Below are 27,196 nucleotides of genomic sequence, written 5' to 3'. Positions count from 1 at the left end.
GATGCCACTGCCCTCGCAGAGCTGGGGGCTCTGGGTGCCAGGAGCAGAGGGACCCTCACAGAGATTGGGTGTGATTTCTGTCTGAGCAATGCTGGATTCGTTTGTTGATGCTCCTTGCAGCACTCTGGAGACGTGGAGCTCCAGGTAAGCGCTGCGTTTTGTAATTCAGGCACCGCAGTCCTTTTTTTCATTTCGCCTCTCATTCCCAAAGCTTTTGGACCAACCATCTCAGCACACGTGCACTGGGTGAGCCCAGCTGGGCGCTGCAGTGTGGAGTTTGTGGCTGCAGCACAACCCGGCAGCCATGGCCACCAAAGCATCCTCCCAGACGGGCATTGCAGGGCCACTGTTCCAGGTTATAAGGTGATTTCTGGCGTTCCATCAGCTGTAATTCATGCCAAAAAAATCATTAGGATGGAACCACAGAATCATTAAGGTTGGCGAAGACCTCCAGGATCACGCAGTCAGGCCATCAGCACCACCCCACCATGCCCCATCATTAGTTACAACTGTACAACTTCTGAAAATTGCATTTGTTGCTGCAGTTACTGATTGTGAAAAGGGCTATAAATTAACTTGGCAGTGCACATAGCTCTTCACCCTTGGATAATTTCTCCGCTTGACTTACACTGTGTTGAACTTTCTGCACCATCCAATTACACTCATTCAAAGTGTGTATTTAAGCATTTTTCTGAAGGAAGCAGAAGATATTTAATTAGCATACAGAAGAGCTCTGGGTAGCTATCGGGTCAGCTCTGAGTGGCAGCTCAGCATCCCAGAGGCTGCAGGGGAACCTCAGGGCCAGGCTGCCCAACTGCAGCCCCACAGCAGGGGCGACCCTCAATGGCTGGAGCGGCTCAGGCTTCACACAAGCATTTGTCTCCAGAGCTGATTTCTGTTGTGGACAAAGCACGCTCCGTGACACACAGATATCCTAAATTCAACTTCTGCATCCTCAGGCATCTGGAGGAACTGTGACAGGAATGAACTGTGGTGTGGTTGTGGAGCATTGGTGCCATCTCCAGCCCAACCCTCCATCCCCCAGGGGAGAGGTGCATGTGGCAGTGCGTGAGAATCTGCTGTTTTTCTGCTTCCAGCTGGGGCTGCTGAGGCCACATCCTCATGCTCAGGGCCCTTCTGGGACAGTTCCCCCCCAGTGCATGTTGGCTGTGGCCCCCAGCTGCCCCCACACCCTGGGTCTCAGGCACTGCCATGTGGAATGGGGACTCAGGGAATGGAGCCTTGCAGAAAGGGTCTGCCACCACTGTGGCTGCAAAGGGAAGACAACCGTGCTTTGTTAGATGCGAACTGAGAAAATGAGGAACATCTGGTGCCTGCTGGCTGGAGGCCTCGCCAGCATGTGAGCAAAACCTCCAGTTGTCCTTTTGGATTAAGGGATTGTGCAGTTTGCTTGCAGCTTTGTTCATGCCATGCCCCAGCCAGGCCCAGAGGTGCTCTCACTGCAGCAGAAGCTGCTGAACTCCAGCCCAACCTCTGCCCAGAGCCCTGCCCAGCCCACAGCCCAGACTGTGCACTCACAGCTTCAGGAAACCTCTAGGAAAGACATTTTGAGGCAGTTCATGGCAGCATAGAGCTCACTGCTGCAGCCCCCAGCGCCCCACACTCCCCCCAAGCAGGCCGCTGCAGCGTGCTGCATAGCATTTATTCATTGCATCACAGAGTAGAAAACCTCATTTCATCAGTCCAGGCTTTTGCAGGGGCCCTTCAGACCTCCAGCTTCTTCTTCATCTCCATGCGGTAGATGATCTGGTAGCCGTCGTCCCAGGCGTAGATCTGCCTCTCGCGGGGGCTGTACTTCATGCTGGAATGGGAGCCGTAGCGTTTGGGGAAGTACACGAGGGAAGCCTCCTCGGGGGGCAGCGTCCCACTGACGTCGAAGACGCACTGCACGCGGGAGCGGCTGGGCAGCCGGGTGTTGTAGGCCACATGCAGAGCCCCGCACACCACGAAGGCGCCCTCGGCGTTCTCCCGCGGGCACGGCGTGTCCCACATCTGCTCGATGTCCAGCGAGTCGGGGTCCAGCTTGGCCAGGCAGATGTTCTTCTCGTTCTCCTTGGTGGCGTAGATGGCCCAGAGCCCCTCTTCGTCCGCCGCCAGCTCGATGTAGGTGAAGGGGGAGAGCCCGAAGACGGGGATCTGCTCCTCGGCTGGGAACACCGAGCTGTCCACCACCGTCTTGTTGGCCAGGTCGAACTTGATCACCTGGAAGGGGCCCTGCTGGCGGATGTAGTAGAGGTACCCGCCGTAGACCAGGTGCCCGGTGCCCACCCAGGGGTAGGGCAGCTTGATGCGGGCTGCACGGCGCGTGGCCGAGAAGAGCGTGAACTCCCGCATGCGGGGGAAGACGTACACCGTGTCGTTGGCAGTGCCATCGAAGACGTAAATCTTCTCGGAGTTCCCTGCAGCATCCTTGGTCCAGAGCCCCACGGCGCTGCCGAAGCGCTTCAGGATCTTCATGGCTCTGACGCTTGCAATGGTGTCACTGCAATCTGCGAGGGGGTTGGAGGGGGGCAGCGGTCAGAGCCCGAGGGTCGCTCCCACCCCCCGTGTCACCGCAGTGCTGCGGCACCCCCACCCCAGGGGCGCTCCAGGCAGCTCCCTGGAGAAGCACCGCATTGCCCTCGGTCAGCATCGCTGCCGTCCCAGCGGCACACAGAAGCCCCTATGGGGGGACCCCCCTCCTCGCCCCCCAGCCGCGGCTCTGCCCGGGATGCAGCTGCTAAGCCGAAGCTCCGGGCAGCCCGCTAACCCCACGCCATCACCCGGGGCAGCCCGGCGGCCCTCACCCGTCACTTTGCTGTACTTCTCGTTCTTCCTTTGCTTGGCCGTGGCCGCCTGCTTCTCCGTCAGCACTTCGTCCACCTCCACGCAGGGTGGTGCGGGGTTCTGCGTTTCCAGGTAATCCACCTCTCGCTCCAGGCGGTCCACCCGCGCCGCCGCGCTCTCCGCTTCGGTCCGCAGAGCCTCGCGCTCCTTCTCCGCCGTCTCCAGCATGCCCAGCACCTGGTTCTTGAAGTCCCGCAGCTCCGTGGAGTAACGGCTGCTCTGATCGTGCCACTGCGCGATCCTCTCCTGTTGCGGCCGAGGGGTGACGGTGGGTTCCGCGCCCCGCGCCCGCATCGCCCCGCGCCCGCATCGCCCCGCTCCCCCCGCCCGTACCTCCAGCATCACCAGCCGCCGCTCCACGTACTCCATGAACTGCTGCTGCTGTGCGCGCGGTGCCGCGGCGAGGAGCGGCAGGAGAAGCAGGCAGCGCCAGGGCCCCATGGCCGCCGCAGAGTGCGGCAGCGCGGAAGCGGCTCAGCGCTCAGGAATGCTGGCGGCCCTGATTGAATCCAGATGGGGCGAGAGGCGGCCCCGGGCGCCTCAGCTCCGCTTTAACTCCGGCGGCTCCGCAGCCCCGACCCTCCGAGAGACCGAGAGACCCCAGGGATCGAGTACAGAAAATTAACCCTTTTTATTGATGCATTGCAATTGTTCTACATCTTTACCATATTATGTAGAAAATACTTAAAATACAAGCTACTTTGTAAAACCAAAGACAAACATTGAATCCAAAGATAAACTATGTTTTCACAATGGACCCTTCTCCCATATAGTTAGTATTAAATTTTTAAATAGCTATTTCTTTTGTTAAAATGATTTTTACATACCCCCTAAGTACATCAGCAATACAAACATAGATCAGTAATGTCAGGAACTACCTGCACCTACCGGCTTGTAAAAAGGAAGAGCACAACCAGAAAAGAAAGGTAAATTGTACACAGTAACTAGCATATCAAATACATTTAGTAAAGTAGGAATTCCATTGCAATATCAAGGATCCAAGCAGAAATACTAACGTTACATATAATGTACTGCTACATGTAGTGAGATAGATATATTCCAAGCTGAATCTGAAATCACACATTTATATAAAGTTTAGCAACAAACAACCATGTGGACATGCGGCATCATTCAGAACTTTAAATAAAAGAAAGCAGGGCTGTGCCAATCCTGTCATTTAGAAGCAATTTAGTTTAATGTACTAAAAGAAATCGCTGAGTCAGAGGTTAATTACTGCATCCCATCAATTAGGTGCTAAGCAGGGAGGCTCAGGAGTTGCCTCTGCTGTGGCTGTCACAGCTGTGAGTGCAGAGCGCCCACAGGAACAACCCTGACTTCAGCTCAGGATCACAGAGGTGGGTTATCCGATATTCAAACGGCGAATCCCAAAACGGGTTTAAAAGAAATTCAGGACTCCAATTTCGATCCGGAGAGCATTGGTTTGTGAAATCTGTGTAGCAGCTCTGAAATGAGGACAGCTGGTTATTGAAACTGATGGGAAGGCTGGCAATGCATGGGCAGGAGGCATGCAGCTCCTTCTGGGCTCAGAGCAGCACACCGGGCCGGAAAGCTGCTCCTGCATGGGCAGCTCTGTTGTCTGCCACAAGAGGAGCCTCGGGGAAACAGAGCTGTTGTAACAGAGCAGGTTCCATCCCTGCAACGTCATTCCCATCTCATCCTCTTTGTTCCAATGCTTTTGGAAACAGTGCAAGAGATGTTACCGTGCTCTGTGAATAGATTCCTTTTAATGGTCATTGTCATCTACTTCTTGGGGGGACTGGGAGGGTCTCACCCAAATTCCCAGCACATTTTGCTGCTGGTGTTTTGTTTTGTTTTCCTCCAATTTGGACCTCATACATAACATTTCCTATTTATGTACAAGACATACGGTTTTCTGAAACACAGGAACTGGAACTTGTTTTGCCTTTGATGGAAAGGCACAACTCTGTACCCAGGAGGTATCTGAAGGGAAGTACTGCAAACAAGCAACGTAACACGGAAACAAGAAAGTGCTTACAGCAAAGAGCATTGTTTACACCCATGATGTAAAACAGCACAATCCGTTGGGCATCCTCACAGCTACAGAAGTGCTCTGACCACAAACACACCAAACAACAACGTCGCTAATGCTACCGTCCAGCTCCGAAGTCCTTCAGCCCTCTGCTGAAAGAGGCCCCAAACCTCGGTGTCAGCTCAGCCCAGCCTTCCTTCCATCAAATGTATGGAATTCCAGAAGCTCATTTCACACTCCTCACGTCAGAGAACCGGACCATCTGCCACTGGGACGGGCCAGAACTGGGATTCAAGGTTACCAAAACCTCTTATTGCTGCGTAACTCTGCTGCCCGAGCCAGCCTGGCTGCCAGCCGGCCAGTCCTGGTCTGTGTACTGGAGATGAGCAGTAATTCCTGGCACGAGGGACCCAAGGAAACAAAGCATGGTTGCATTTCCTCTGCACACTGACTAGCATACAGCTGACACCTTCCCAACAACTCCACATTAGCAGCAGCATTAGAAAACTTCTTAATGGTATTATGTGCTTTACAGCAGGCTCTCTTTGGTATAAATATCCTATCACCAAGCTAGCAATATTTTACAGGAAATGTCTACTATTAACGTGGGGGAAGGTAACGCCATACTACTCTAATAAAAAGTGATTGCACGTATTTAATCACTTCTGCAATATGAGACTAAACATTCCAATGCATTCCCAGCACGACCCTATTCGAAATGCACCGACAGACAGCTAACAGGACATGTGCCACTTCCAGGAACAGCTGTAAGGGGACATCGCTTCAATCCAACAGAAACGTTGCTTTTTATGACAGCATTAAAACTGAGAACAATGCACCTATGCGACAGACTGCTGTTCTTGCTGTGGGAAGCGTAGTGAATTGCTTCAATTCGACGGGGGCTTGCTGGTCCCTCATAAGGCAAGCTCACTGTAAACTCTATTCACACTACATCATCATTTAAGGCACTACAATAAGGGGACACACCAAACAACTCTTCATCACACATACCTGTGCAAAACAAATCAGAAAGTATCCTTGTCTCTCGTGAAGCTCTACTCCTCTCTCAGTGCTACAGTGATGAGCTCTAACCATTGCATTATATCACATACATTCCGACACGAATCCACTCATTTTGGTTTAAATACAAAGGATACATCAAACTCCATCCCCAGGGACGTTTTAAGAATCAGACAAACACTAAGTACAGAGTTCAAGTATCATCACTACACATCTTGATTACAAAGACAGAACGTTTGGGGTTAGCAGGAAGTTTTGCTTGTTATATTTTTCTAATCAATATGTACATATTTCATTTTTCTGTAAAATATTAAAACACCACCAATACAAAACTTCTAAAATAGTTTTAAATTCAGTAATAAACTTTAAAATCTGGATTTTTTTTTTTCTTCTTTTCTTTTTTTTCCTCTTTTTTTTTTTTCTCTTCTTGTTTTTGCAATTCCTCCATGCACGTACTGCATACAAGTCTTCATAAGAGCGCTTTAAGGAAGCTGTTGGCATATCCAGGAGGATATGGTCACAGGAGTATAAAAAGCTGTACACACCAATACAGTGACGTTTCGTTGTATTTCAAATTGTTCGACTCCCTCACAAACGAATCATGGAAAGAAAAATATGAAGGAAAAAACAAAAACCAAAAAAAAACCAGAACCAAAAAGCCCTGCGCTTCTGTGGAGGCATCCAGCCCTGCTTTGGGGCCAGCACCAAACGCTGCAGAATGCAGATGTGAGAGCAGTGTGGCACAATTCATTCCCAACTGAACGTTACGGCATCCTCGTCCAGGTGCTGAGCTGTGTTACACAGCACGACCTCAAATCTGTTTGAAAAGCCTCAAGGGATTCCCCAATGAATGCGATAATAATTCAGCTGTGTTACGGAAACAAAGAATTTGCAGGAAAACAAGAGATTCCAGGGCTCTTGTTGAGTTCTTGTTGGTTCCTGAATACACGACGTGGGACGAGGCAGCTGCCCTTCCCAGCATCTCAAACAAAGCAGAGATGTAAACAAAACCTTGGACAGAAACGCAGAGAGATGTAATGGCTCCTCAAAACCAGCAAGTTGTGAAAGTGAAATGGGGAACAAAAGTTAAAACACTCAGCTGGATGTTAGAACTGCCCTGGCAAGACCAAGAGATAAATGTGCATTACATTTTTAGTGGCAATGTGGATCTGTGCAAGCTGCTGAAAAATTATCTGCTGATCTTCTTGCTTAAATTATACAAGTTAAAAAAATCATCAGGATCTGCTTCCGAGATGCTGATCTTCCCTCCTCTTTCCATTAGCACAACAGAACGATTTTAAATAAAAGTGACCATGAATTTTTAAAAGCATCTATAAAAAGTAAGGAAAATTTTAAAAACTTAATTAGTGACCCTTGCACTGGTAACAAAGCATGCTGCTCGGTTAGTGACTGAGCTCACCAGAGACATTTCTGAACAACATACAACCAGAGAAGGGAGAAACAAAAACCAGGCAGTCATTACCAGGTAAAGATTCACCTGAAATCTTTCTCCAATCGCTCCAGCCTGTTGCAGGACAGGAATTGCTCTACCAAGAACTATAAGTATGAGTACTGGTTGATCTTTGTAGGGCTCAGCGGATATCCAGTGTAAATAGCAGATCCTCTGGAAGCACCAATATAGGACTGGGGAGCAAACTGGTGTTGGTACTGGGCAGGTGGAACATTTGCAGAAGTCAGCAGACTCGGACCAACACTCACAGGGACCTGGTGGACGAGTGTGCTGGGGTGGGCAGCGTACTGGGTGTGCCGTGAGGAGCCCTGAGGGGAGAAGAGATGGGCGATGGAGGTGGTGGAGCCCAGCGTTGCAGCAGTAGTTGGAGCATAAGTGTACATATGTGGCTGGCTGGACAGGTGTGCGTTCGCAGTCGCCGCCGCCAGGTGGGGATGCACTGGGCTGCTGTGTTGAAACGTGTAGGGAGCCTGAGAAATAGTTGATGTGAGGGGTGCCACATAAGCTTGCTGCCTACGTGGGACTGCATTTCCGCTTCTCTCCTGTGAGGCCAGCACTGTCGTTTGCTGGTTCTGCAGGGAGAAGAAGGAAAAAAAGTCAACAAGAAGCCTCGGGGAGCAACGAGAGGTTCAGCCAGAGCCTCTCCACTAACACCCAGGTCCCAGCAGGACAGATGATGGCCAGCAAAGGTCACACAGTGCTTACCTGGCTGAGATTGAGAGGCTGCACACCGTTTGTTACCACGCGGTGCGGTCGGTACCCAGTTGGTGTTATACAGCATCCTGATGACTGCCCGCTCACAGAGGCCACAGGCTTGGTCTTACTGGTGCTGCTCAGGATGCCTGAAAGATTTTGTCATTTTAATCCCTTCTTCCTTCTCATGCTGCATGCATGCACTATGCCAACTATGCAGAACACAGCTCCTACTTTTGCAACAGAGCTATTTCTTCAATTACAACTTAAAATTCGACTGTACAAGAAAAGACCTTTCTAAATGAATGCAGCCAAATATACATGAAAGGTAAATGTATCAGTGACACGAAAAACAGACCGAGGCTTGCATTCTCAGAACATCACACCTAAAGCAGACAGTTAAAAACTGTGAGGACAAAGCTGTCAGGAATGAGACAGCATCCAAGCCCAACATCTAAGCCCTGGCAAAAACCACTGAGCACAGCAAGCTATGAGAGCATATCTACCTGAAGCTTGGGTGGCTACAATGCAGTCATTGAGCTGTGTTTTCAGTGGTGGCACAATGATAGTCCGAGAGTTGGAGCTGTCAGCTGCTCCTCTGCTTGGCAGCTCCAGGGCACCACCTGTACTCCTGAGAGAAGAAAGTGGGTCTGTGGCATAGGGGCTGTTCAGGGAGGAGTCGGAATCAGGGGAGTCATTAACAGTAACGTAGCTGATGACATTGGATCTCTGCTTCATACCCAAACTGCAGGGAAAAAAGACAAACAGGAAACATTCTAGCTTTTCCCACAAGACATCTCCCCTTCAGATCTCATGCCCTCCTCCTAGTCACATGTGATCTGGTTAATTAGAGAGACAAACAGCACAGTGAACATGATGCAGCATTTTCTGTCTTACGCAGCGGTTCTTAGCTGAGCTGGGGTTTTGTACGTAGCTCTCTGCACTTCCTGATGCTTGGGCTCAGCTCAGGACCCATCAGTACTAATTGCCTAAATGAACTTCCTACCTGGCAGGTTTGTATTTGCTGTCCTCTTCCTCATCAGTGTCACTGCGAATGGTGATGACGCTGACGGGAGGGCTTGGAGTGTCTGGGATCACAATGGGCTGGTGCTGCTCCTGCACTGGGACGAGCACATTGGAGGAGGAGGATGTGGAACGCAGAGGACTGCTCCCAATGAGAGAGTAAACTTGAGTGGGCACAGTTTCTAGAGTGGAGCTGGATCTGAAGGAAAAGCAAAGCAGTATTCAGCTGTGCGTCAGCAGGTCAGAACAAACCAGCACCAGCATTAACAACAGTCAGCCTCCAGCAGGATGGAGCGCAGTGCAAAAAGAAAAACCCAAGGAGAATCTCAGTGCAGACACTCATACAGGAAAGCACCATGCAATGCGTCCCAGAAGGGACCAATGCACTCAGGAATGCTCTGATCAGGACTGATTCTTCTGTGCCATCCCTTGTCAGTCAGCTGCCAGTTCTGCCAGTTCTATGCTATGGCACCAACACACTCTGAATGCACGAAGTCTCACTGACCCATACAGTAAAGCACTTGGTCAACCACAGTCCTTGCAGTCTCACTGAAACTCAGATCACTTTATCCAAGACATATTTAAAAGCAACTGTAGCACATTAAAAAGTTACACAGACAGTAATTCTGTGATGGCAAAAACAGTTTTTCACGCCACAAAAGCAACCTGCACAACACACCCACAGTCCCTACACTGCTGGAAGCCTTACTTGGCTGTGCTTGGTGCTGGCTGCTTGTTCTTCTTTGCTGGAACATTGCTGCTTTGCTGCTGCCTAACAACATGAGCAACTCCAACATTCAGAGGCTGTGCTGCAGCCAATGTCACGTGGTTGGTCAGTAACGATGGCTGTTGCATGAGGGTGCTGTACTGATTTCCATGGGAATGTGCATTCCTGGGGCAGGAAAAAAACACAAAAAGACCCAAACCCCATGACAACACTGCAGGAACTGGAGCGCAGGCACAGCTGCACTGAGCCCCTCCATGATTTTCAAGGGGAGGGAGAAATCCTGTGCAGGGCAGCACATGGGACTGAACCCCACGTAGTCCCTACCTCCAGTCGGCCAATTGCTGGCTGCTGCTAATGGTCTCTGGAATCACAGCTGCTGGCTGAACAGAATTGTGCAAGGCAACCCCTGGGAGCTGCTGCCAGGTGGAAGGAAGCAGTATCTGCTGGGTTCCCCCAGGCCAGGCCTGCTGCAAAACAACAAACAGACACACAGCTTCACTAGATTTCAGTTCCTACAGAGACAGAGAGAGCTGTTCCAAGCAATAAATGCACTTAGGCAGATTGTTAACTTGCAGAGATAAGGGCACATCACTGCACTTTCTCAAAAGATCTCAGTACAAAAAAAAGAGAAGCAAGCTTCTCCTGACACTGTGCTAACCTTTCGTAGCCCAAGTGCCACTGGGGAGAAGTGAGATGTCGTACTGCAGAATGCAGCCAGGTACTGTATTGCTGGATGCATTGTGAGTGTTTTGGACTACTTTGCATGAAGGTTTCTGCACACTGCTCTGCTGAAAGATTCCAAACTACAAAGGCAGTTTGGTTCTTTCTGTTTGTCTGGATTACAGGGCTCATGCTATGATAGCTATCTCACAGCTGAGATAGAGCTATCATGGAAATTTATCCCTCCTCAACTAAAGTAGTAAAGAAAAGCCACAGTGAGAAAAACATTCAGTGATTTGGCAGGTACAGGAAGCTGCTTTTCATTCATTGGTACTATCAATGTTCCTGTCCAAATTGACAAAATGCAGAATTTTCTGGGAAAAAAAAAGCCAACAATGACCTAAATTCTGCAGTACAACACTCTAAGGTTTTGAAACTGCTTCTTCATTGCACATTGAACTGTAAAAATGCTGCACAAAGTATTTCTGCAAGTAACAGATCCACGTGTGACAAATACTGGTTCCAAACAAGAAGCCTTTAAAGCAGAGAACTGCGAAAACCTCTGCCAAAACAAGCGGAATAACAATAATATTAAAAAAAACAAATCAAGAGAAATATGTTAAAAGTCACACCATGCGTCTTTCCAAAAGCCAACACCTGCACAAGACAAAGCAGAGAGTTTAATACAGCAAGATATATAATTCCCAATGAGAGGCAGAAACCGGGCCTTCCAAGCGACGAACTGTTTTGACAGAGGAAGGACAAAAATACGCAAAGCTTAGCAAATGGCTAATGCAAACTGAGGGGAAGCAGCAGGGAGAAGTGTTGGAAGCACTAAAGGTGAGCAAAATCACGCCAAAGGCTCCCAGAATCCCAACAGGAATGGCAAGTTCTCCGGGGAAGCTCAGAATCCAGGCTGGCAGCTCGGAGCCGGCTCTGACTCCCGCTGCTGTGTGGGGGAGCTGAGCTGCAACCCCGCCGTACACACACAGGAGAGCAGATCTAATTTGCCTGCTGTTGAATCAAACGTCCGCTTTTGAAAACGTCTCTAATATCTCACTTGTGTCCCAAGCTCTGCTACAGTCACCCCTTGCTGTTTTCAGAGCCTAGAGCGCAGCCTTTCGGCAATCAAAACGCAAGAGGAGGAAAGGAGATGCATCCCTGGAGCTGTCAGCTCAGAGCTGGGACCCAGGAGAACCCCTCCTCCTGCCTTCCCCCTCCTCTGAGACAGGGAGCACTTCGCTCGCTTCAGAACTCAAACGAGCAGGATTTCATTTCCACACACGTATGGCCTGAGCAAGTTGCACTTTGGGAGAGGCCTTGGAAGAAAATGACACTCAAACTACCACTCTAAAGCCACAAGAAACGACATGGTTCACAGAAGAAATGGAATGTGCTTTGAAGGACATGTGAGGATACCAGCACTTCAGTGCACCGCAATGTTTTCGTAAGCTTCACTGATCTGATTCTGGAGTTTGACAATGACTTCTCTGTGGCACTTGCAAAGTTGTTGTGGTGCAGGTGCCAAATCGGTACAAAGAGGACAATTTTGAAAACAAGCATTTCCTAAAGGTGTGTTTTCTTCCCCCGCCATTTTTTTGCAGTTGTTCCAAACAGCCTAAGCGCTATCTAGTGGCATTTTTGATACAGCTCACCTTTAATTTCAACCAAGAAATACGTATGAACTGAAAGTATCTGTGAAGAACAGCACCTTGATTTGGATGAAGCAAGCTACCTGTGGTTGGCTATGAATAACAAAAGGCCAGAACGTTGTTGTTGTCAAGGGCAAACCGAGATTAAGAGAAATGGACTCCTAAAGCAGTATGCTACAGAATTGGCTGTCATTAGAGGTTTTAGCCTGTGCTTAATGACCTGACACATTTCTACACACAAAGCAGCTTTACAGGTGTCCAGACAAAGCAGGCAGCTAACTTGCCAGGTAGTTCAAGTTCTGGCCATCCAGGTACCTGTAGCAGAATCGAGCTAAAGACTGATTCCTTTGTATTCAGCAATCAAAAGGCAAAGATAGGATAGTAAGCAAAGAACAGGAACAATCGTAGCTCTTCTACAGGCTAGCTTAGAAGAGCTTTGTAATTCTAGGCCAGTAAAGAGTAATAGTCAATGGATCTGGATTCTTTACAGAGCCACACTAAACATCAGAGTCAGACAGTGCTTCAGCAATGTTGGGGAGGAAAACAACAAGACATTAAGATGTAGCGAGAACACAGCCACAAGATGGCACATGCTTCCATGCCCTCTGCAAGTCTAAGTTAAAACAAAAACTCAGTTAGTGAACACAATCAAGGGAGGCAATTACCAGTACTGCAGCCGTCTGTTCTACTAGCGCTGGCCGGCCGGCTGCGCAGTTCAGAGTAAAGGGGACCGCATACTGCGGAGTGATGGTGGCTACTTGAGGATGAAGAGTTGCTACCATTAGTGGTGTACAGCTTCCCTGAAATGTAGATCAGGCAGTGAGTGAAACAAACGTACCGAGGCAGGTAAGGGGGTTCAGCAATAGGGCTAGACAGGCTTTCACCTCACTGTATTTTATGGTGCTCGAGTTCCAGCATTGCAGTGGGTGCAGTGAAACCAGCACTGTGACCCCCTGGGCAGGTTCCTCTAAGCAATTACACATCCCTGAGGGGAACACGAGGAGCAGGGAACTGGGGAACAGCATCTCTCCCATGACACGGTTGAGAAGTAAATATAAGATAGCGTTCAGCTACTATTATATATTACCAGGTCCCAGAGAGCACACCGCACTGCTTTTACATCCTAAGCCATAACAAACTGCACCCCAACAGGACACAGCTTCCACATTCACATACAGCACTCTTGGAAAAAAAACAAGGCATTTATTAAAAGGCACCAAAGGTCTTTTGTATTATTAAGGAGCAAAGTTATTTGCGATGAAACTGTCAAGAAACTACTGATATCAGTCCCTGAAATATCTAACAAAATCAGATTCTCAGTTTACAATTTGCCTTCTCAAGAAAACTGAGGTTTGAATTCAGGATGGGCTTCCTTCAAATACATTCTGCTTTTTGGATACTGTCACCTGCACAATTCTGCCAAACAAATCAGAGATCACAGAATGCCACCAAAATTACTTGGACTGAAGAACCTAAAATTGCTTCTCTGCAAGCAGGTCAGCAGTACGACACACTTCCTGGACAGCAGAATGAATACAGCATGTGTTAACATCAGCAGAAGCTTAAACCATACAAATAAAAAGGACTGTGCTCAATTTTAAAGGCAGTGACAATTTTTCAGTGAATAATACTCAGGAATCACTGTATATCCTCACTGTATATGAATATGAAAGATACATATTCGTATATATGAAATAAGTTTTTTTTAAATAAAAATCATTTTCATTTATGGCACATTACTGACATTTATAACATCAATTTCTAGAATGCTCTGTGAGTTCTGACACTGCATGCTGTTTAAACTGCAAACAGAAATAAGGATGTCACTGCTACAGATCAATTCACTAACAATGAAACCAATGGAGAAGAATTCATACGATTTCATTTGAAGATGAAATTTAACATGAAAAATCTTCACTGCTACTTCTGCTTTCTGGGATCTCAACTCTGGCAGAACAGATTTCTTCTAAAATGTGCTGCCTTATTTTTGAAGTGTAGACAAAAATGTACACTACAGACAGCTGTAAGGTTGTAAAAAGGCAGCCTTTTTTTTTTAACAGCTAGAAAGTACTCACTTATTCCTGCTGTTAAACCAAACTCCTCAGACCAGGGAGGCCTGTGACATAACACAGTCTTTAAACATTCCAGAAAAAACAAAACAAGAAACCACTGTCTTAGAAGTGATCTGCATTTAAACCTCTTGGAGTGTGCTGAGCACCTCCCAGCATTCACCCCAAGCACCAGAAGGTACGTCAGGCTCTCCTGGACAGTGATAGGAAATACAGTTAACTCAGGAATTCCTGTTGTTATTTTATCTTTTTTTACCTGTGTGAGAACTCCAGATTGGATCTGCAGTGGCTGTGCTGCAGGTGCTTGTGGTACAATTGGGACAGCATTCTCCATCCTGACTGGGAATCCGGAATGCTTGGTAGTTGCCTGAAGTCCAGCTGTGGAGGACAAGAATAAATCACAGCTAAGATGGTTTACTTACATCTGTTTATTCTTCTCAAGTTCCTACCAGGTAAAAGAATACAGGGTCAGATGAAGAAAAACTGTTTCCTTTGACAAAATCCTACTACTAAAACACCAGCTGGAGTAAATATTCCTGCAGCCCCCATTGCTCAAGGACAACGATGGACAACCAGCTCTCAAAAGCTCTGTCCAATTCTTCAGCCTTGTGCTCAGAAACCAGCAATCTACACACACATCTACTTTTGCTACACCACCAGTTCCCATCCCATAAATACTCCAGACTAGCACAACCCAGGTATAAAAAGAAATTAAGAACTTTCAGTTTTAACAGAGCTTGTGCTAACTTCACTTATTGTAGTTTGTGACTGCTCATCTGTTAGCAAACTACACAACTGCACCAGTGATTGTGAACTGGATTAAGCAGATATTCACTCCTGGTATAAAAAAACACAGTGGGGTATTTTCTTATTTTCAGAGGAGTCTGACTGTGTCCAATGCTTTCTGAGGAATGCTGTTGTGTTCAGTTGGGAGGGAAAAACTGGTTGAGCAACCAGATGAAGGCTGCAACTGAGGCAGGCAAGGCAGTGCCACCTGCACAAGCTCACCTGGAAGAGAACCAAGCTGCCTACCCATGGCTGACCTGATTCTGCTCTTCGCTCTGATGTGACACGCACACAGCACTCTTCTGCACCTTCTCAACGTGACGCCAATCACAATTCCTCATTTTAACCTAAGTGAAACCACAGCACCATACACAAAGGGGTTGTTTTTTCTGCTTACTTTGGAAAGCAGGGGGACAAACAATGAATGTCTGCTGGAATGGGTCAGTCTGCGTGCAGATCTGGGTGGTTCCAGGTTGCAAGGAGACACTCTGCTGTGCCACACCTGCAACTGGTGCTGCAGATGATGGATAGAGAGCAGACTGATAGTTCAGCAAGGAGACGTCCGAGTTTGCCAGGGAAAGAGTAGCAGCAGCAGTAGAATTAGAAGCTAATACACTGGCCTAGAAAACAAAAATATTGCAGATTTATCAACTGTACTTGTTATAAAACAGGAACTGTCAAGACTAGACTGTGCATCAAGCACCAGGAAAAGGTTTTAGGTAAAAAGCCCAAGATAACACAAGAAAAAACACGAGCTGCACCAGCTTTACTTATGTTGCTGAACTGACAGGCCAATATGATTAGGTGAAAAAGAGACTGCCCTGGCCTAAGTTATGGAAAATAAGACTTCAAGACAAGACTACAAATTCCAGAATGTGATTTAAACACACTGCTTTGCAACAAAGGATAGAGGGCTTAAAATGAGACTGCTCAAGCTCTTCAATTAGGACAAAACAACTAGCAGATGCTATACCTGGTTGTGTACTGTATTGAGCTGGTTGTTAAAGCTCATTGTCAGATTTGTGCTTGTATTAGGAGCAACGTGAGTCGTGAATGGGCTCTTAATCTGATTCACTGTATCATACATATTAACTCTTCGCTTGCAAATCTCCATGTTCTGAAAGCAGGATTTCACACTGAAAGAGAAGACAGAAGGAAGATATGAGAATAGGTACAATGCAACTCAACAGAGACACTGCATTTCTGAGGTTATGCATAAGCTTTTAGGTTTAGGTACTTTTTTTTCCTGTTTTTTTGTTGCTACTTTGGGGACTGGGGGGCTGTGGGGAGGTATTTAAAAAAACCAAGAAGGTAATAAAACATGAAAAGGAAGCTTAGAAACATGTTTTTCCTTCCAGCCTTTGCTGTTTTCAGATCAGCCAGAAAATGCAGAAAACAGTACTGACATGAAGTAGAAATGTGCTATTCTGTGTTGCTACTCTGTCCTCCTGAAACAGAACAAGAAATCCAAGGAAGCTTACTGATTGCTGTGTGGGAAATCCAGAAGATGGGTCATTGTAACGAATGGATGGTTCAAAGTCTTCAGCGGAGTAATTCTCTTATCTGCATCAATAGTCAACATTTTCTTCAACAAATCAATGTACTCCCTTCGGTCAGCCTTCTCTGCCAACATGTCGGTCCCTTCTAAGTCTGTGGACATATTCACCTTGAAAACAAAATTAGGGTGGTATGCAAACATTACATTCATTACTGCTTAACGATTCACTAACCTCATATCAAGCACAAATATTTACAAACCGTTTCTGTCTCTTAGCCAGTGTAGCTTTAGGTGCTGTGGCACTAGCATTTAACTTTTCCGTTGCTCTAAAGAAGGAAGTCAAACTTACACAAGCATTAGCATCTCAACATGAAGTTGGTCTGCTCAATAGACAGCAAGCAGGGCTGTAAGAGGCTAGCAAAACTGAACGGTGAGATTCTACATTCTCTGCACAGATGCACAGTGATGATAATAGCTACAAAATCAATAGAAAATGGAGACCAACGTGTTCAAGATGCAAGGCCTCGTATTATTAAAAACACTCAGATATTCCCTCTTATGAATTCTGAAAACAGAATGGGAAAATGGAACAAGCTGTGGTTCCAGTCAACACGCTCTCTCAGATTTACAAGGCTCACCAAGAGCCCTAATCCTACAGACACCTGCAGGTGCTTAACTTTCCTGCTACTTGACTGCAGCTCAGCTGTTCCTAGCAATGCAGGCTGAGCACACTTGTTGCATCCACCAGATCAAAGCCTAAGCAAGAACAGGAAATCTCTAACTGCTTCATAATTAACATTTTCACAGCCTTTAATACAGTGATTTCCGATGCAAATTGGCACCATGGCAAACCTATATCAGTGTCCTCAATAATATGTGGAAGAAGACTGTCCTGGTTCAGGAGCCTCATTTTAAAGACACCAGTGATGTGATGTGATGTACTTGAAGTGAGTTGTCTGTGTGTTTCAGTATTTCTGTGTACCTGTGCCATATCATCCAAACAGTTGAATATATATTTCCTTGCTTCTTTTGATTTTATTCCTGTCTCCAACTCGTGTTCTTCTGGGGTCTACAAAACAAAGCATTTGTTAATATAAATGGAGTTTTGAGAAACTGAGATATTAAAAAAAGAAAAAGCAACATGATAAGCATTGAGCCAGGTCATCTTCTGACTGCTTCAGTATAAATCATATGCTAGCATGCCAAACACAAGCAGTCACGGGTTCTCATCCCTCTGAAACTGGAAATACCACTCATTACTCACTGCCAAAGCTGAATTAACAACTGGATCAGTTCCCTTCAAGGCTTTCTTAGGTAGTACCAATGTGAAAAGAACAGAAGAGCTCTGATTTAGGAAAAGACTGTTTTTCAACCTCCCTTTTACAAAGAAAGATAAAATTCCCTCCTTTTGCAGCTCAGCTTAAAAGTAAATCAAATGTACATCTGACTCCTTCCTGTCCTCTGCCAGAACACAAACCAACCTCTGTTCAGCTGAGAATCACCATCATGAAAAGCTCCCTACTTCACTCCATACTGTCAGGAGATGACAACAAGATGACATGCTTCCAAGACTGAGCAGACCATAATAAGCAACCATTACCTCAGTTACTTCAACACCCACTCTTTGCTGGTGCTATCATTCATAGCTGCTATTGTTAGATGAGCACTAGGAGGTCTGCACAATTTCTGGAGTGCAATACACAAATCAGTGATATTTGAATGGCACTTCAAATCCAATCTTAGCAAACCAGGTGTCCATTTATAGCCAGTCCTCAGTGAACAAAACAGAATCGAGCATCAAGAAGACAGACAAACCTTTAGCCTCCACAGTGGGTATCCCAAATTTGGATCTCTGTTAAAAAACCTGCTTGTTTTCGTTCCTGCACTGAGAAGATACTCCGCTGGAAGGCCTTGAGTTTGTGAAATATAACGAATCTAGGAAAGAAAATAATAAGAATCAGGACTCTCAATGTAGTTAGCTGATGCTTAACGTAGCACTTATCAACCAGCTCTGTTCACAGTTATTAGGAAGCAACCTGCAAATAAAAATGCCCAGATAGTTGACATTAAAGAGACTCAAGTATTTCTAAGGATATTTAACTTGCTCAGTCACATCATCTGCCAAAATTTTTTGTATAAACATTGGCTCATGAAAATCTTCTTTGCCTTCTACATGTGAGCAGACTGTGAGCTTTTAGAGATAAAGTAACACCAACAGTCACTGCTGCTAGCAATGTCCAAGCAACACGGCTTTAATTGGCCGCCTGCACTCACAGCACACAACAACGTCACGACAAAGCTCTCATTAAAGAAGAAAGCAAGCCCAAACCTCTAATCCAATCAGCTGCAGCCTCAAAAGCATTTAATGCATTTAACATGTAGCAAAAACATAAGAAATCTGGAAAATGCACCTGACCAGCTGCGATAGCATCAGTAAGACACAAGGCAGAGAGAGACCAGGCACAAAGGCGTGCTCCAAAGGAAAGAAAACAGCACACTGTTGGAAAGCACAGCACGTTTCTTCAAGTATTCTAAGTGCCACATGACTGCTAATGACATTTGCTCTTCAGGAGTACAGTGAGAAATGTGGCATCACCTCTGTCACAACTGTTCCCCAGAAGGAGCCTATGTGAAAGTTTCAAGAAAAGAAGTAATATTCTGATTTATAAAAACAAGGGCTGGGAGCACAGTGTTAAGGTAAGCAGGCTTTGTTCAGATTTTCATACGTGGCTTTTTTAGCAAGCCTCTTGTCTTCTTTGCAAAACTCCTCTTCCTCCACTGTGTCAGAGCAGCTGAATACTGTGCAGTGATAACTGATGGTTACAGCCTGTGTGCCAGATATTCACTTTCCATGTATGCCAGTGTGAATCTGAGGTATCTGCAGGCAGCTATCTTTGGTATCCACACAGTAGCTCAGCTAAGTGATCTGCTGGCCTATGAGACTTATCTCTTCCTTATAAGCAAAGAATGTTTAAACAATGATTGTAAAACCCATCCCAAGCTGTGAACTCATTCCTAAGAGGTCCCTGCAGAAGTTCTGCCTGAGTTTTCATTTGCTGCTGTGGAACCTCAGAAAAAATACAAGCAAACCACCTCTATTTTTCAAGGGCAATTCAGATATCAAAACCAACCACATGAAGTCACACCTCCCAAAGGACTGCAAAATCCTGCTATTAAGCAATGGAAAAAGCACCTCCTCCCACCCCCCTACATGGCTAGATAAGGTTCTCAGAATTACACAAAACTCACAGTGCAAGGAAACCACCACGATGTGTCTGTTATTTTCTAACTCATTCTGCTCATTAAGGTACCACTGGGTTTCCTTTGGAAATTCACAGTGCTAGCTTCCTAGCCCATACCAAAAACTTACTAAGTTTGAAAGCTTACTTTTAAGTGCTCTGTCACATAAGGAAAACTAAACCAAGTGCTGTCACAAGACATCACCAACAAAAACCACAGTGGAAAAGTCAGTCTCAGAAAAACCCCTGTACAGACTTTTTGCCCTTTTATAGGCAACTGAGGAGACCAGGTAATGCTAAGAATCCACAGAAAGAAATAATTAGTGCAAAATGCCTTTTCAGTCCCTTGCCCTTGTAGTGCAGAGACAACGTGGGCCCACATTTTGCATTAGAAATAAGGGCTGCTGTAGGTGCTGACAGGACAGGAGTGGCACTCTTGCTTTGTCTCCACGTGGAAAAACTGCTTTCACGGTGAAATTACAGAGCACACACCTCCCTTTTGTTTTGACAGGAATGTACTTCAACAGCTTTTGGGTTTGGAAGAACAGACAGGGGGTGAATTGTCAACTGACTCTATACTGGATGAGTACATTTGGTAAAATGCACAGAGCTGTGCTCTCCTGCCCAAGGACAGCAGACCAACAGCAAGAAAATTCTGACGACAGTGATTCATTTTGGATAAAATTTGAATGCAGGATCAGTTGGGTTCAGAGGGTCTGGACACGGATCACTGTGGCTTCATCTGAACATCCCCACACTCCCCATGCACTCACCTGATCATATTCAGAGGCTCCTGGATACAGAGGCCAGCCCAGAAACAGCTCAGCTATCACACAGCCCAGCGACCACATGTCAATAGCTTCGCAGAACGGTAAACCCAGGATGATCTCAGGAGCCCTGTTGAAAACAAAAGGAAGAGGGGGGAAAAGAGGGTTAAAATTTTCAGAAAACACAGCCCTTTAATAATTTCTCTGGAGAATGCTCCTTCATCTGAGTAAATCCATGTGAAATTAAGAGATTCACGTTAAAGCAGATGTTTCCTCGGGCGTCCTTTTTATCACTTAGCATGGCTGATTTTGTTTTATTGCCAGGTGCCCTCCAACTTTATGTAACTGTGAGACAAAGTGACTCCTTTAGTAACTGGTTTTATAACACACAACAGAGGCATCTCAGAGCCTTCCCTAACAGAGCTTGGAAGTGAAGTTCTGGCAGAGGATGCTCAGACCTTTCTTTGCAGGTCTCCCTACCCAGGCGCCCAGCTGCCTGCATGTGGAGAAGAATCACATCTGCAAACCCAGAAAAAGAAGCCCTACAGGGAGGCACCTGGCTTTCGTGCAGGGTTTGGAGAGTTTTGAGTTTAAAAGGGATCAGAAGAACACAGCTGGATATTCTGACTTCTCTGCAAGGTTGAGCTACAGGTTTCTGTGCACTGAACCACACCTAAAGCAAAATGCATCAGCCTGGATTGCCCTGAACAGGTGCAGCAATTTGGAATTTTAGGGAGATTTCCTTCTGGGACCGACTCAGAACACAGAATGATGCTTTGGTACAACTCCTCACCTACACACAGTTCTGAAACAAACCCATGCTTTTCTGTTAGGCGAAATTCTGGTCACGTATTTGCATACAGCACAGAACCCAAGTGCTGCAAGAACCACGTGAGTCGGTATGGGAATTTACTCTGGAAAGTACAAACATTAAAACCTTGCTCTTCTTCATGCATAACTAACAATTGCAAAGATAGGAAGGTCTTCAACTACAGCTAGTGGTTTTCTGGATGTGACTTTGGTAGCACGTCCTAAGGCTAGCATGCCATTCCTTATATTGCTCCATATTTTAGAGTCTAGGGTAAAAAAAATCCTTCTGAAACCAATTCTGATCTTTCTACAGAATTCTGAAATGGTCTGCATAACACACAGGTGTCAACAGATCAAACACCTTCCTCAAGTGTACAACCCAAGCACACCTCCAGCAGTTTGCACACAACAGAAGAGACTCTCCAATTAACCCCCCTCTGAGCTGCAGTGACACAGACACAGCTTTTGGTTGAGGTGACTGGACACAATTATCATGAGCCAGTCTCCAAAATACAGCACTCATCCCAGCTGCCCAGGCACAGAGCCTCTGAAAAAGGCAGATGACTGGACTGGCTATTGACTGCAGTGAGGTCATACCTAAACCCTGCTGTTCAGCTTTAAGCAAGGCAGTTCTTTTATTATGTGAAAATATGATTGTATCAACGTGACAAATATCTGACATTTCAATTCTGAATCTCCTGCTAAAGCTTTCACTGTAAAAGAATGAGGTGAGGCTAGATGCAGCTCTCTATAGACAAACAGGTGCTAAGGGGGACTCCATTTCTGTAGTGCTTTCACCTCCACAAGCACAGTGAGTGCAGTGCAGTCACTCACATCAGGTTTTCAGAACACAATGTGTCATCAGTCTACTAGAAAACGTGTTTTGACCTTCCAGATTCTCCTACTTAATGCAGGAATCCAATTCAGATTGGACTTGAAGCTTCACGTAACAAAAACTTAGTGCATAAGTTTCCTTGGTTTGGAATGCCCAAAATAAAATATTGGCTGGTGGAACATGCAGAATATGCTGAGCCTTCTCAAACACATGGAAAAAAATCATGCTGATGCCAACAGAAATGGTGGCAATGAGGCCTGGATGTTTTTTGTTTGTCTTCAACAACACACTGAGGTAGACTGAAACTTCAGTATCAAAACGACAGTAAGTTAAATTCTATGCTTTTTATTCCCTGGGACTTAAATGAACTCCTCACAAGCCACTCAACTTCATTCCGATTCAAGGACAGAGCTGGCAAATGAGTCTCTATCATCTTCCTGCACACTGCTATAATTAGTGGCATTATGAGATGTGAGTTGAAACAGGACAACAGACACAGGTCACTTTCATAGCTGGCCTGTCAAAGATTAAAGTGAGCTTTACTGTCTCAAGCTCTTTGAAATAAGAAATCAAACATTCTTTCTTTACATATGTGCTTGTCAAGTCTGCTCTGACTGCCAAAGTTAGCAAATCTGCTTGGGGACTCTTGAAAGGAGATTCAAAGCAGCAGCAGAAAAATCCAAGGCTTGGTTTGAGCATTTCAGAAGGTGCCATGTTTACAGGTGGGCCTTCAGCCCTGCACCTTGTAAAGAACAACAGTAACATGAAGGTGATACAACTGCAGCCAGCAATGGGGTGAATGACAACACATCGCTGCTGGGAGCTGCACCGGCAAGCAGAGAAAGTTCAAACTGGCAGCACACACTGCTGCTTCCTGAGCCAACACAGCTGGGACAGGAACAGGAACAGGAACCAGCCCCAAGAAGAAGGAAGGAGCACGCAGTCATCAGCTTTGGCAGCTCCCTCGATGCAAAGTGCCACCTCCTCATGGCCTAAAAGAAGACACCGAGCTCAAGGACTGCACAGAAGTCATTGCATAGAAGTCTGAGTGCCAGAGCTGGCGTGCTGCGAGTCCGTGCCACGTGTGGGAGCCAAAGAATTCCTCCCAGCACTCCAAGTCTACCATGCCATGGCAGGAAAACTGCCCCTCCTGACTGGGAAACACCATGGAAGCAGCAGAAATGCCTGTAGAAAGAACCCCAACTTGACAGTGTTGCCCTGACAAACCCAGTACTGCACCCCAACTGCAAGTTAAGAATTCAATGAAAACAGGCATTAGGGCTTCAAAACAAGACAGCAGCATGAGCAAGTACTGCTAGGTATGAGCTAAAGCACCAAACAGTTCAGCCAAATCTCTCTGCGAAGGCAATACAGCAGAGCATCCCCATCTCACTGCTGAACAGCTGAAGCCCAAGCTGAGGAGCACACGTTTAACAATCAGCTGAAAGTTAAAGCAGTGGCTCCTAAATGCACAGAGGTGTTTTTCCCTCCTGACCTATTCAGAACTCAAAGTCTCATTCGAATGAAGATGGATTACTGCTCAGTAGCAGTGAGCATAATTAATAAAAGAATGTTTTTCCCCTCAGGGCATATATATGCATCAGAAAATTTATCTTATGGCATCTGAGTTGGCTGCTTCAGAGTTCTCTACAGGAAACTCAGTCCAGTAATGGGAGATAAAATCAAAGCACACAGAACATTTCAAGTTTATTCTTAATGGCTGACAGAGAACCAAATGAAGAACTGGCCTGTATTGTTTTATTAAAGACAGCACTGAAAAAAATCAAACTTAGAGCTCACTGAACACGAATTTAATGTGACTTGTTTGAAGCAATCCAGTTCTCTGACAATAAAGTGGCTTCTGCACCATCTGCCTAAGTTCCTGGAACATGGATTTTAGTAAGCAACACCATCAAGCTAATTACATATCAATCTAAATATTAGATTTCCACATCACAGCGTTCTTAACTTCAGTTGAGCAGACAGTCTCAAGGTTCTCACCCTCCTGGCAGCGTCAGTCACTGCTCTCAGGGGGCGGAAGCAGCTCTGAGCTCAGCTCTGCACACAAAGACGAGCAGCCAGCTTCCCTCCCAGCAGCCCCTTCAAGATACTTATCGGCCCTTGCTACTTTTGTCTCAGCCAATCTGGCTTTTGCGTGCGTGATATCACAAGTAGAAAGCACTGTGAGCCTCCCCAGGCTGCTCTGCCCGCATCTGTTGCAAGTGAGTGCAGACCCGATCAGTGGTCAATGCAACAACAACAAAATTAATAATGCATTTTAGAAAGTGAGCACTTTAACAGAGTCATAGTGCATAAAAGACAACTGCAGTTACAAAAAATAAGTACTCTGGAATTGAAAAAATCGGTGCCAACAAGCTAAATGAAGATCATTAGGAAAGCATTAAGAGAAGGAAACAGCAAAGAAAAATGGTACTGGGTGCAAGAAGCAGAACACAAAGCAGAGGGAGCAAGAGGAACAAAAAGAACAAGCCCACAACAAGAGAGGGCCTGAAAGGGAAGCTTGGGAAAGACATCAAACGGGGGCAAGGCAGGGTGGGGTGTCCCAGCCCTGTCTGTCCCAGCTGGAAGGACCAGATACTGGCTGTGTTTTGTGTCAAGCGAGCTCACACACAGCAACCCCTCAAACACAGCACAGACCTGCTCACGTCCCTCTGATGGCAGAGGTGCATCTGCTAATTGAAGTCTATTGCTCTTATTGACAGAACCAAGCTTGAGGAATAATCAAAGCTTGCTTTACCTACCCAACTTCTGAGTTAACAAACTCATAAAATGCTCATAAAATAGCATTTCTTTCTTTTTAATTCTTAGCAGTAAAGCAGAAGACATTTACACAACTCACCAAGGGAAGCACAGATCTCACCCCCATTTAAAAAGAACAACAGGTCTCACAGCATCACAAACTGGTGACAGAATTAGCCAACTCACTGCATTAATCTGGGCTAAAAGAAAGGCACTGCATGCTACGCCACGTTCACAAAGCAGAAGTTCCATTTTTCTACACACAAGTTTCACAAATCTCCAGGAAACAGGCAGAAAGGTGAACATGATTTCCTTCCCCTGTCCCCTAACCATAACAGCAGAAGATCAAGCATTTGCAGAAGCCAGTCCCTGGCACCCTATCAGATTTCCCGTGCCAGGGCAGCATTCTGAAAGCAAGCACTGTGTATCTACTCACCTGTAATAGCGCGACTGCAGGTACGTGGAGCACACAGCTTTGGATACGTGGCTGGCTGAACCAAAGTCTATCACCTTCACTCTGTAGGGCTGGCGCGCAGGATCCACCAACATAATGTTTTCCGGCTTCAAATCAGCATGTATCAGACCCAAGCTCTTTAACTTCATCAGGGCAGTAGCCACTTGCTGTAGAATTGGCCGGATGTATTTCAGGGGCAACGGGCTGAATTTGTTTTGTTTTAAGAAATCATATAAGTTCTGTTCTAGCATCTCAAATACAAGGCATGTATGATTCTTGTGTTGAAAGCATTCGTAGGAGCGAACGAAGTTATATTCATCTGCATTCTCACTGCTCAGGCGAGAGAGGATGCTCACCTCTATCTGGCCCTGCCTGGCGTAGGAAGGATGGTTCTTCAGGATTTTGATGGCCACAATCTCCTTCGTGCTACGCTTCCAGCACTTTGCCACCTGCCCAAACGTCCCACGGCCCAGGAATTCCAAGACCTCATAGCTGTTTGTCATGGAGCACAGGATCTCATGCTGGACCAGCTGATAATCCCCTTCTCCACTGGAACTGCTGCTCTTTGTGGTTACCGTGGTGGTCGTGGCCGCAGCACCCACCGCAGGTCTGTTTTGCAGCATGAGAGGTGGATGTTCCTCAATTATCTGCACACTACCGTTGCTGTCTACCTCTTCACTTTTCCTTTTTAATCCACATTTTTGGTATGGTTCCAGTAAAGAAAGGTTGGTCCTATGCGTTAGGGTTTGGCTGTTCTGAAAGGATGCTGTCGCACTGCTGCCTGTGCTGTCAGCTGCTGTAACCACAATGTGCTCAACCGAAGGAGCAGGGAGAAGGAGGTTCTGGTCGTACGCAGGGACACTGAAGTTGGCTACCTGATGAGAAGAGCTGGTTTGCCCTTGAGCTGCTGGGAGGTTTTTGCTGTGGGTATAATACTTGTCACTACTGCTCTGTCCTGAAACATCCCAGACAGAGGGCTCCACTTTCAGTTTCTTGGCACTGCAGAAGGCACTCGAGGATACTGACGGAGGGGAAAACACCTGCAGCTGTGAGGCCATACCTGAGGAAGGACAGGAAAACCCATTAGGACCGTCCGGCAGCAGCCATCAGAACCAGAAACGCAACACCAAGTATCTCCCCGAGCACCCCCCGGGAAATCCATCTGTGCAACCGCCGACGGTGCAGGCGCCCTCAGCATTACCTCTTCGCCCGCAGCACAACACACAGCAAACTCCACGCTCAACATCCCGACGGCTGAGGAAAACCGAGCGCATGACGGGAGAGCAGAGCAGAGGAAAGCGGAGCAGAGCAGGAGGAGAGAAGCCGGCGGAGGAGAAGAGACGCGCCGGGCACGGCCCGCTCGGCTCGTTCGTTGCTTTCCGTTTCCCTCCCCAACGAATGCAGCAGAGGCAGCGTCCGTTCGGAACGGCGCCGTTGCGGAGCCCCGCCGGAGCGCCGGGCCGCGCAGCTCAGCACGCCGCGCCCGTCGCCGGGAGCGCCGCTGTCCCTCCCGCCCGGGCGCCGCCGCCCACAACAGGCCGGGCCGAGCAGCAGGCCCCGCGCGGCCGCAGGCCCGGCCCTCCCCGCCCGACGGCAGCCCGCTCCCGCTCCAGCCGGGCCTCCGCGCCGCCCCCGGCCCGCTCACCGCCGGTGTGTGGTTCTCAGCCGCGGGCCGAAGCTGCCTGGGGGACACGCGGGGGTGCGGAGCCCCGCAGCGGGCGCATCGTAGCCCCGCCGCGGCCGCCGGCCCGGCCCGCTCGGCCCGCGCACGCCGGGGGGAGCCCCCAGGCCGCTCCGCCGCCGCCGCCGGGCTCCGCCGCGCCCTCACGGCACGGCCGGGCTCCCCCAGCTCCGCGCCGCCGCCGCCGCCGCCG

General features: G+C 47.2%; 2 protein-coding genes across 7 annotated transcripts; both read right to left on the bottom strand.

Moving 5' to 3' along the window:
- Nucleotides 1-361: 361 nt before the first annotated feature.
- OLFML3 (olfactomedin like 3) lies at nucleotides 362-3,395 on the bottom strand. The gene is made up of 3 exons (XM_048925934.1): nucleotides 3,181-3,395; nucleotides 2,808-3,093; nucleotides 362-2,510 (listed from the first exon to the last, which is right to left on the bottom strand). The coding sequence occupies exons 1-3, from the start codon at nucleotides 3,286-3,288 to the stop codon at nucleotides 1,726-1,728; spliced, it is 1,179 nt and encodes a 392-aa protein (XP_048781891.1). The 5' UTR covers nucleotides 3,289-3,395; the 3' UTR covers nucleotides 362-1,725.
- A 59-nt stretch (nucleotides 3,396-3,454) lies between these two features.
- Nucleotides 3,455-27,083, bottom strand: HIPK1 (homeodomain interacting protein kinase 1). 6 transcript variants are annotated; one of them, XM_048925929.1, is made up of 16 exons: nucleotides 26,968-27,083; nucleotides 25,305-26,382; nucleotides 20,470-20,593; nucleotides 18,273-18,392; nucleotides 17,440-17,526; nucleotides 16,441-16,625; nucleotides 15,933-16,095; nucleotides 15,357-15,579; nucleotides 14,430-14,551; nucleotides 12,770-12,904; nucleotides 10,117-10,259; nucleotides 9,775-9,957; nucleotides 9,049-9,264; nucleotides 8,549-8,787; nucleotides 8,055-8,191; nucleotides 3,455-7,921 (listed from the first exon to the last, which is right to left on the bottom strand). In XM_048925929.1, exons 2-16 carry the CDS (start codon nucleotides 26,378-26,380, stop codon nucleotides 7,436-7,438), a joined length of 3,639 nt encoding a protein of 1,212 aa, XP_048781886.1. In that variant the 5' UTR covers nucleotides 26,381-26,382; nucleotides 26,968-27,083; the 3' UTR covers nucleotides 3,455-7,435. The 6 variants fall into 6 exon arrangements, with proteins under 6 accessions (XP_048781886.1, XP_048781887.1, XP_048781885.1 ...); XM_048925930.1 differs by lacking the exon at nucleotides 26,968-27,083 and adding an exon at nucleotides 26,524-26,655 and having other exon boundaries at nucleotides 8,549-8,673; XM_048925928.1 differs by lacking the exon at nucleotides 26,968-27,083 and adding an exon at nucleotides 26,524-26,654 and having other exon boundaries at nucleotides 10,117-10,256.
- Nucleotides 27,084-27,196: the final 113 nt, after the last annotated feature.

This window comes from Lagopus muta, chromosome 24 (genome assembly GCF_023343835.1).
Source record: "Lagopus muta isolate bLagMut1 chromosome 24, bLagMut1 primary, whole genome shotgun sequence".
Taxonomy (NCBI): Eukaryota; Metazoa; Chordata; class Aves; order Galliformes; family Phasianidae; genus Lagopus; species Lagopus muta.
The sequence above is the reverse complement of the archived record's forward strand: the minus strand, read 5'-3'. Positions and strand labels throughout refer to the sequence as shown.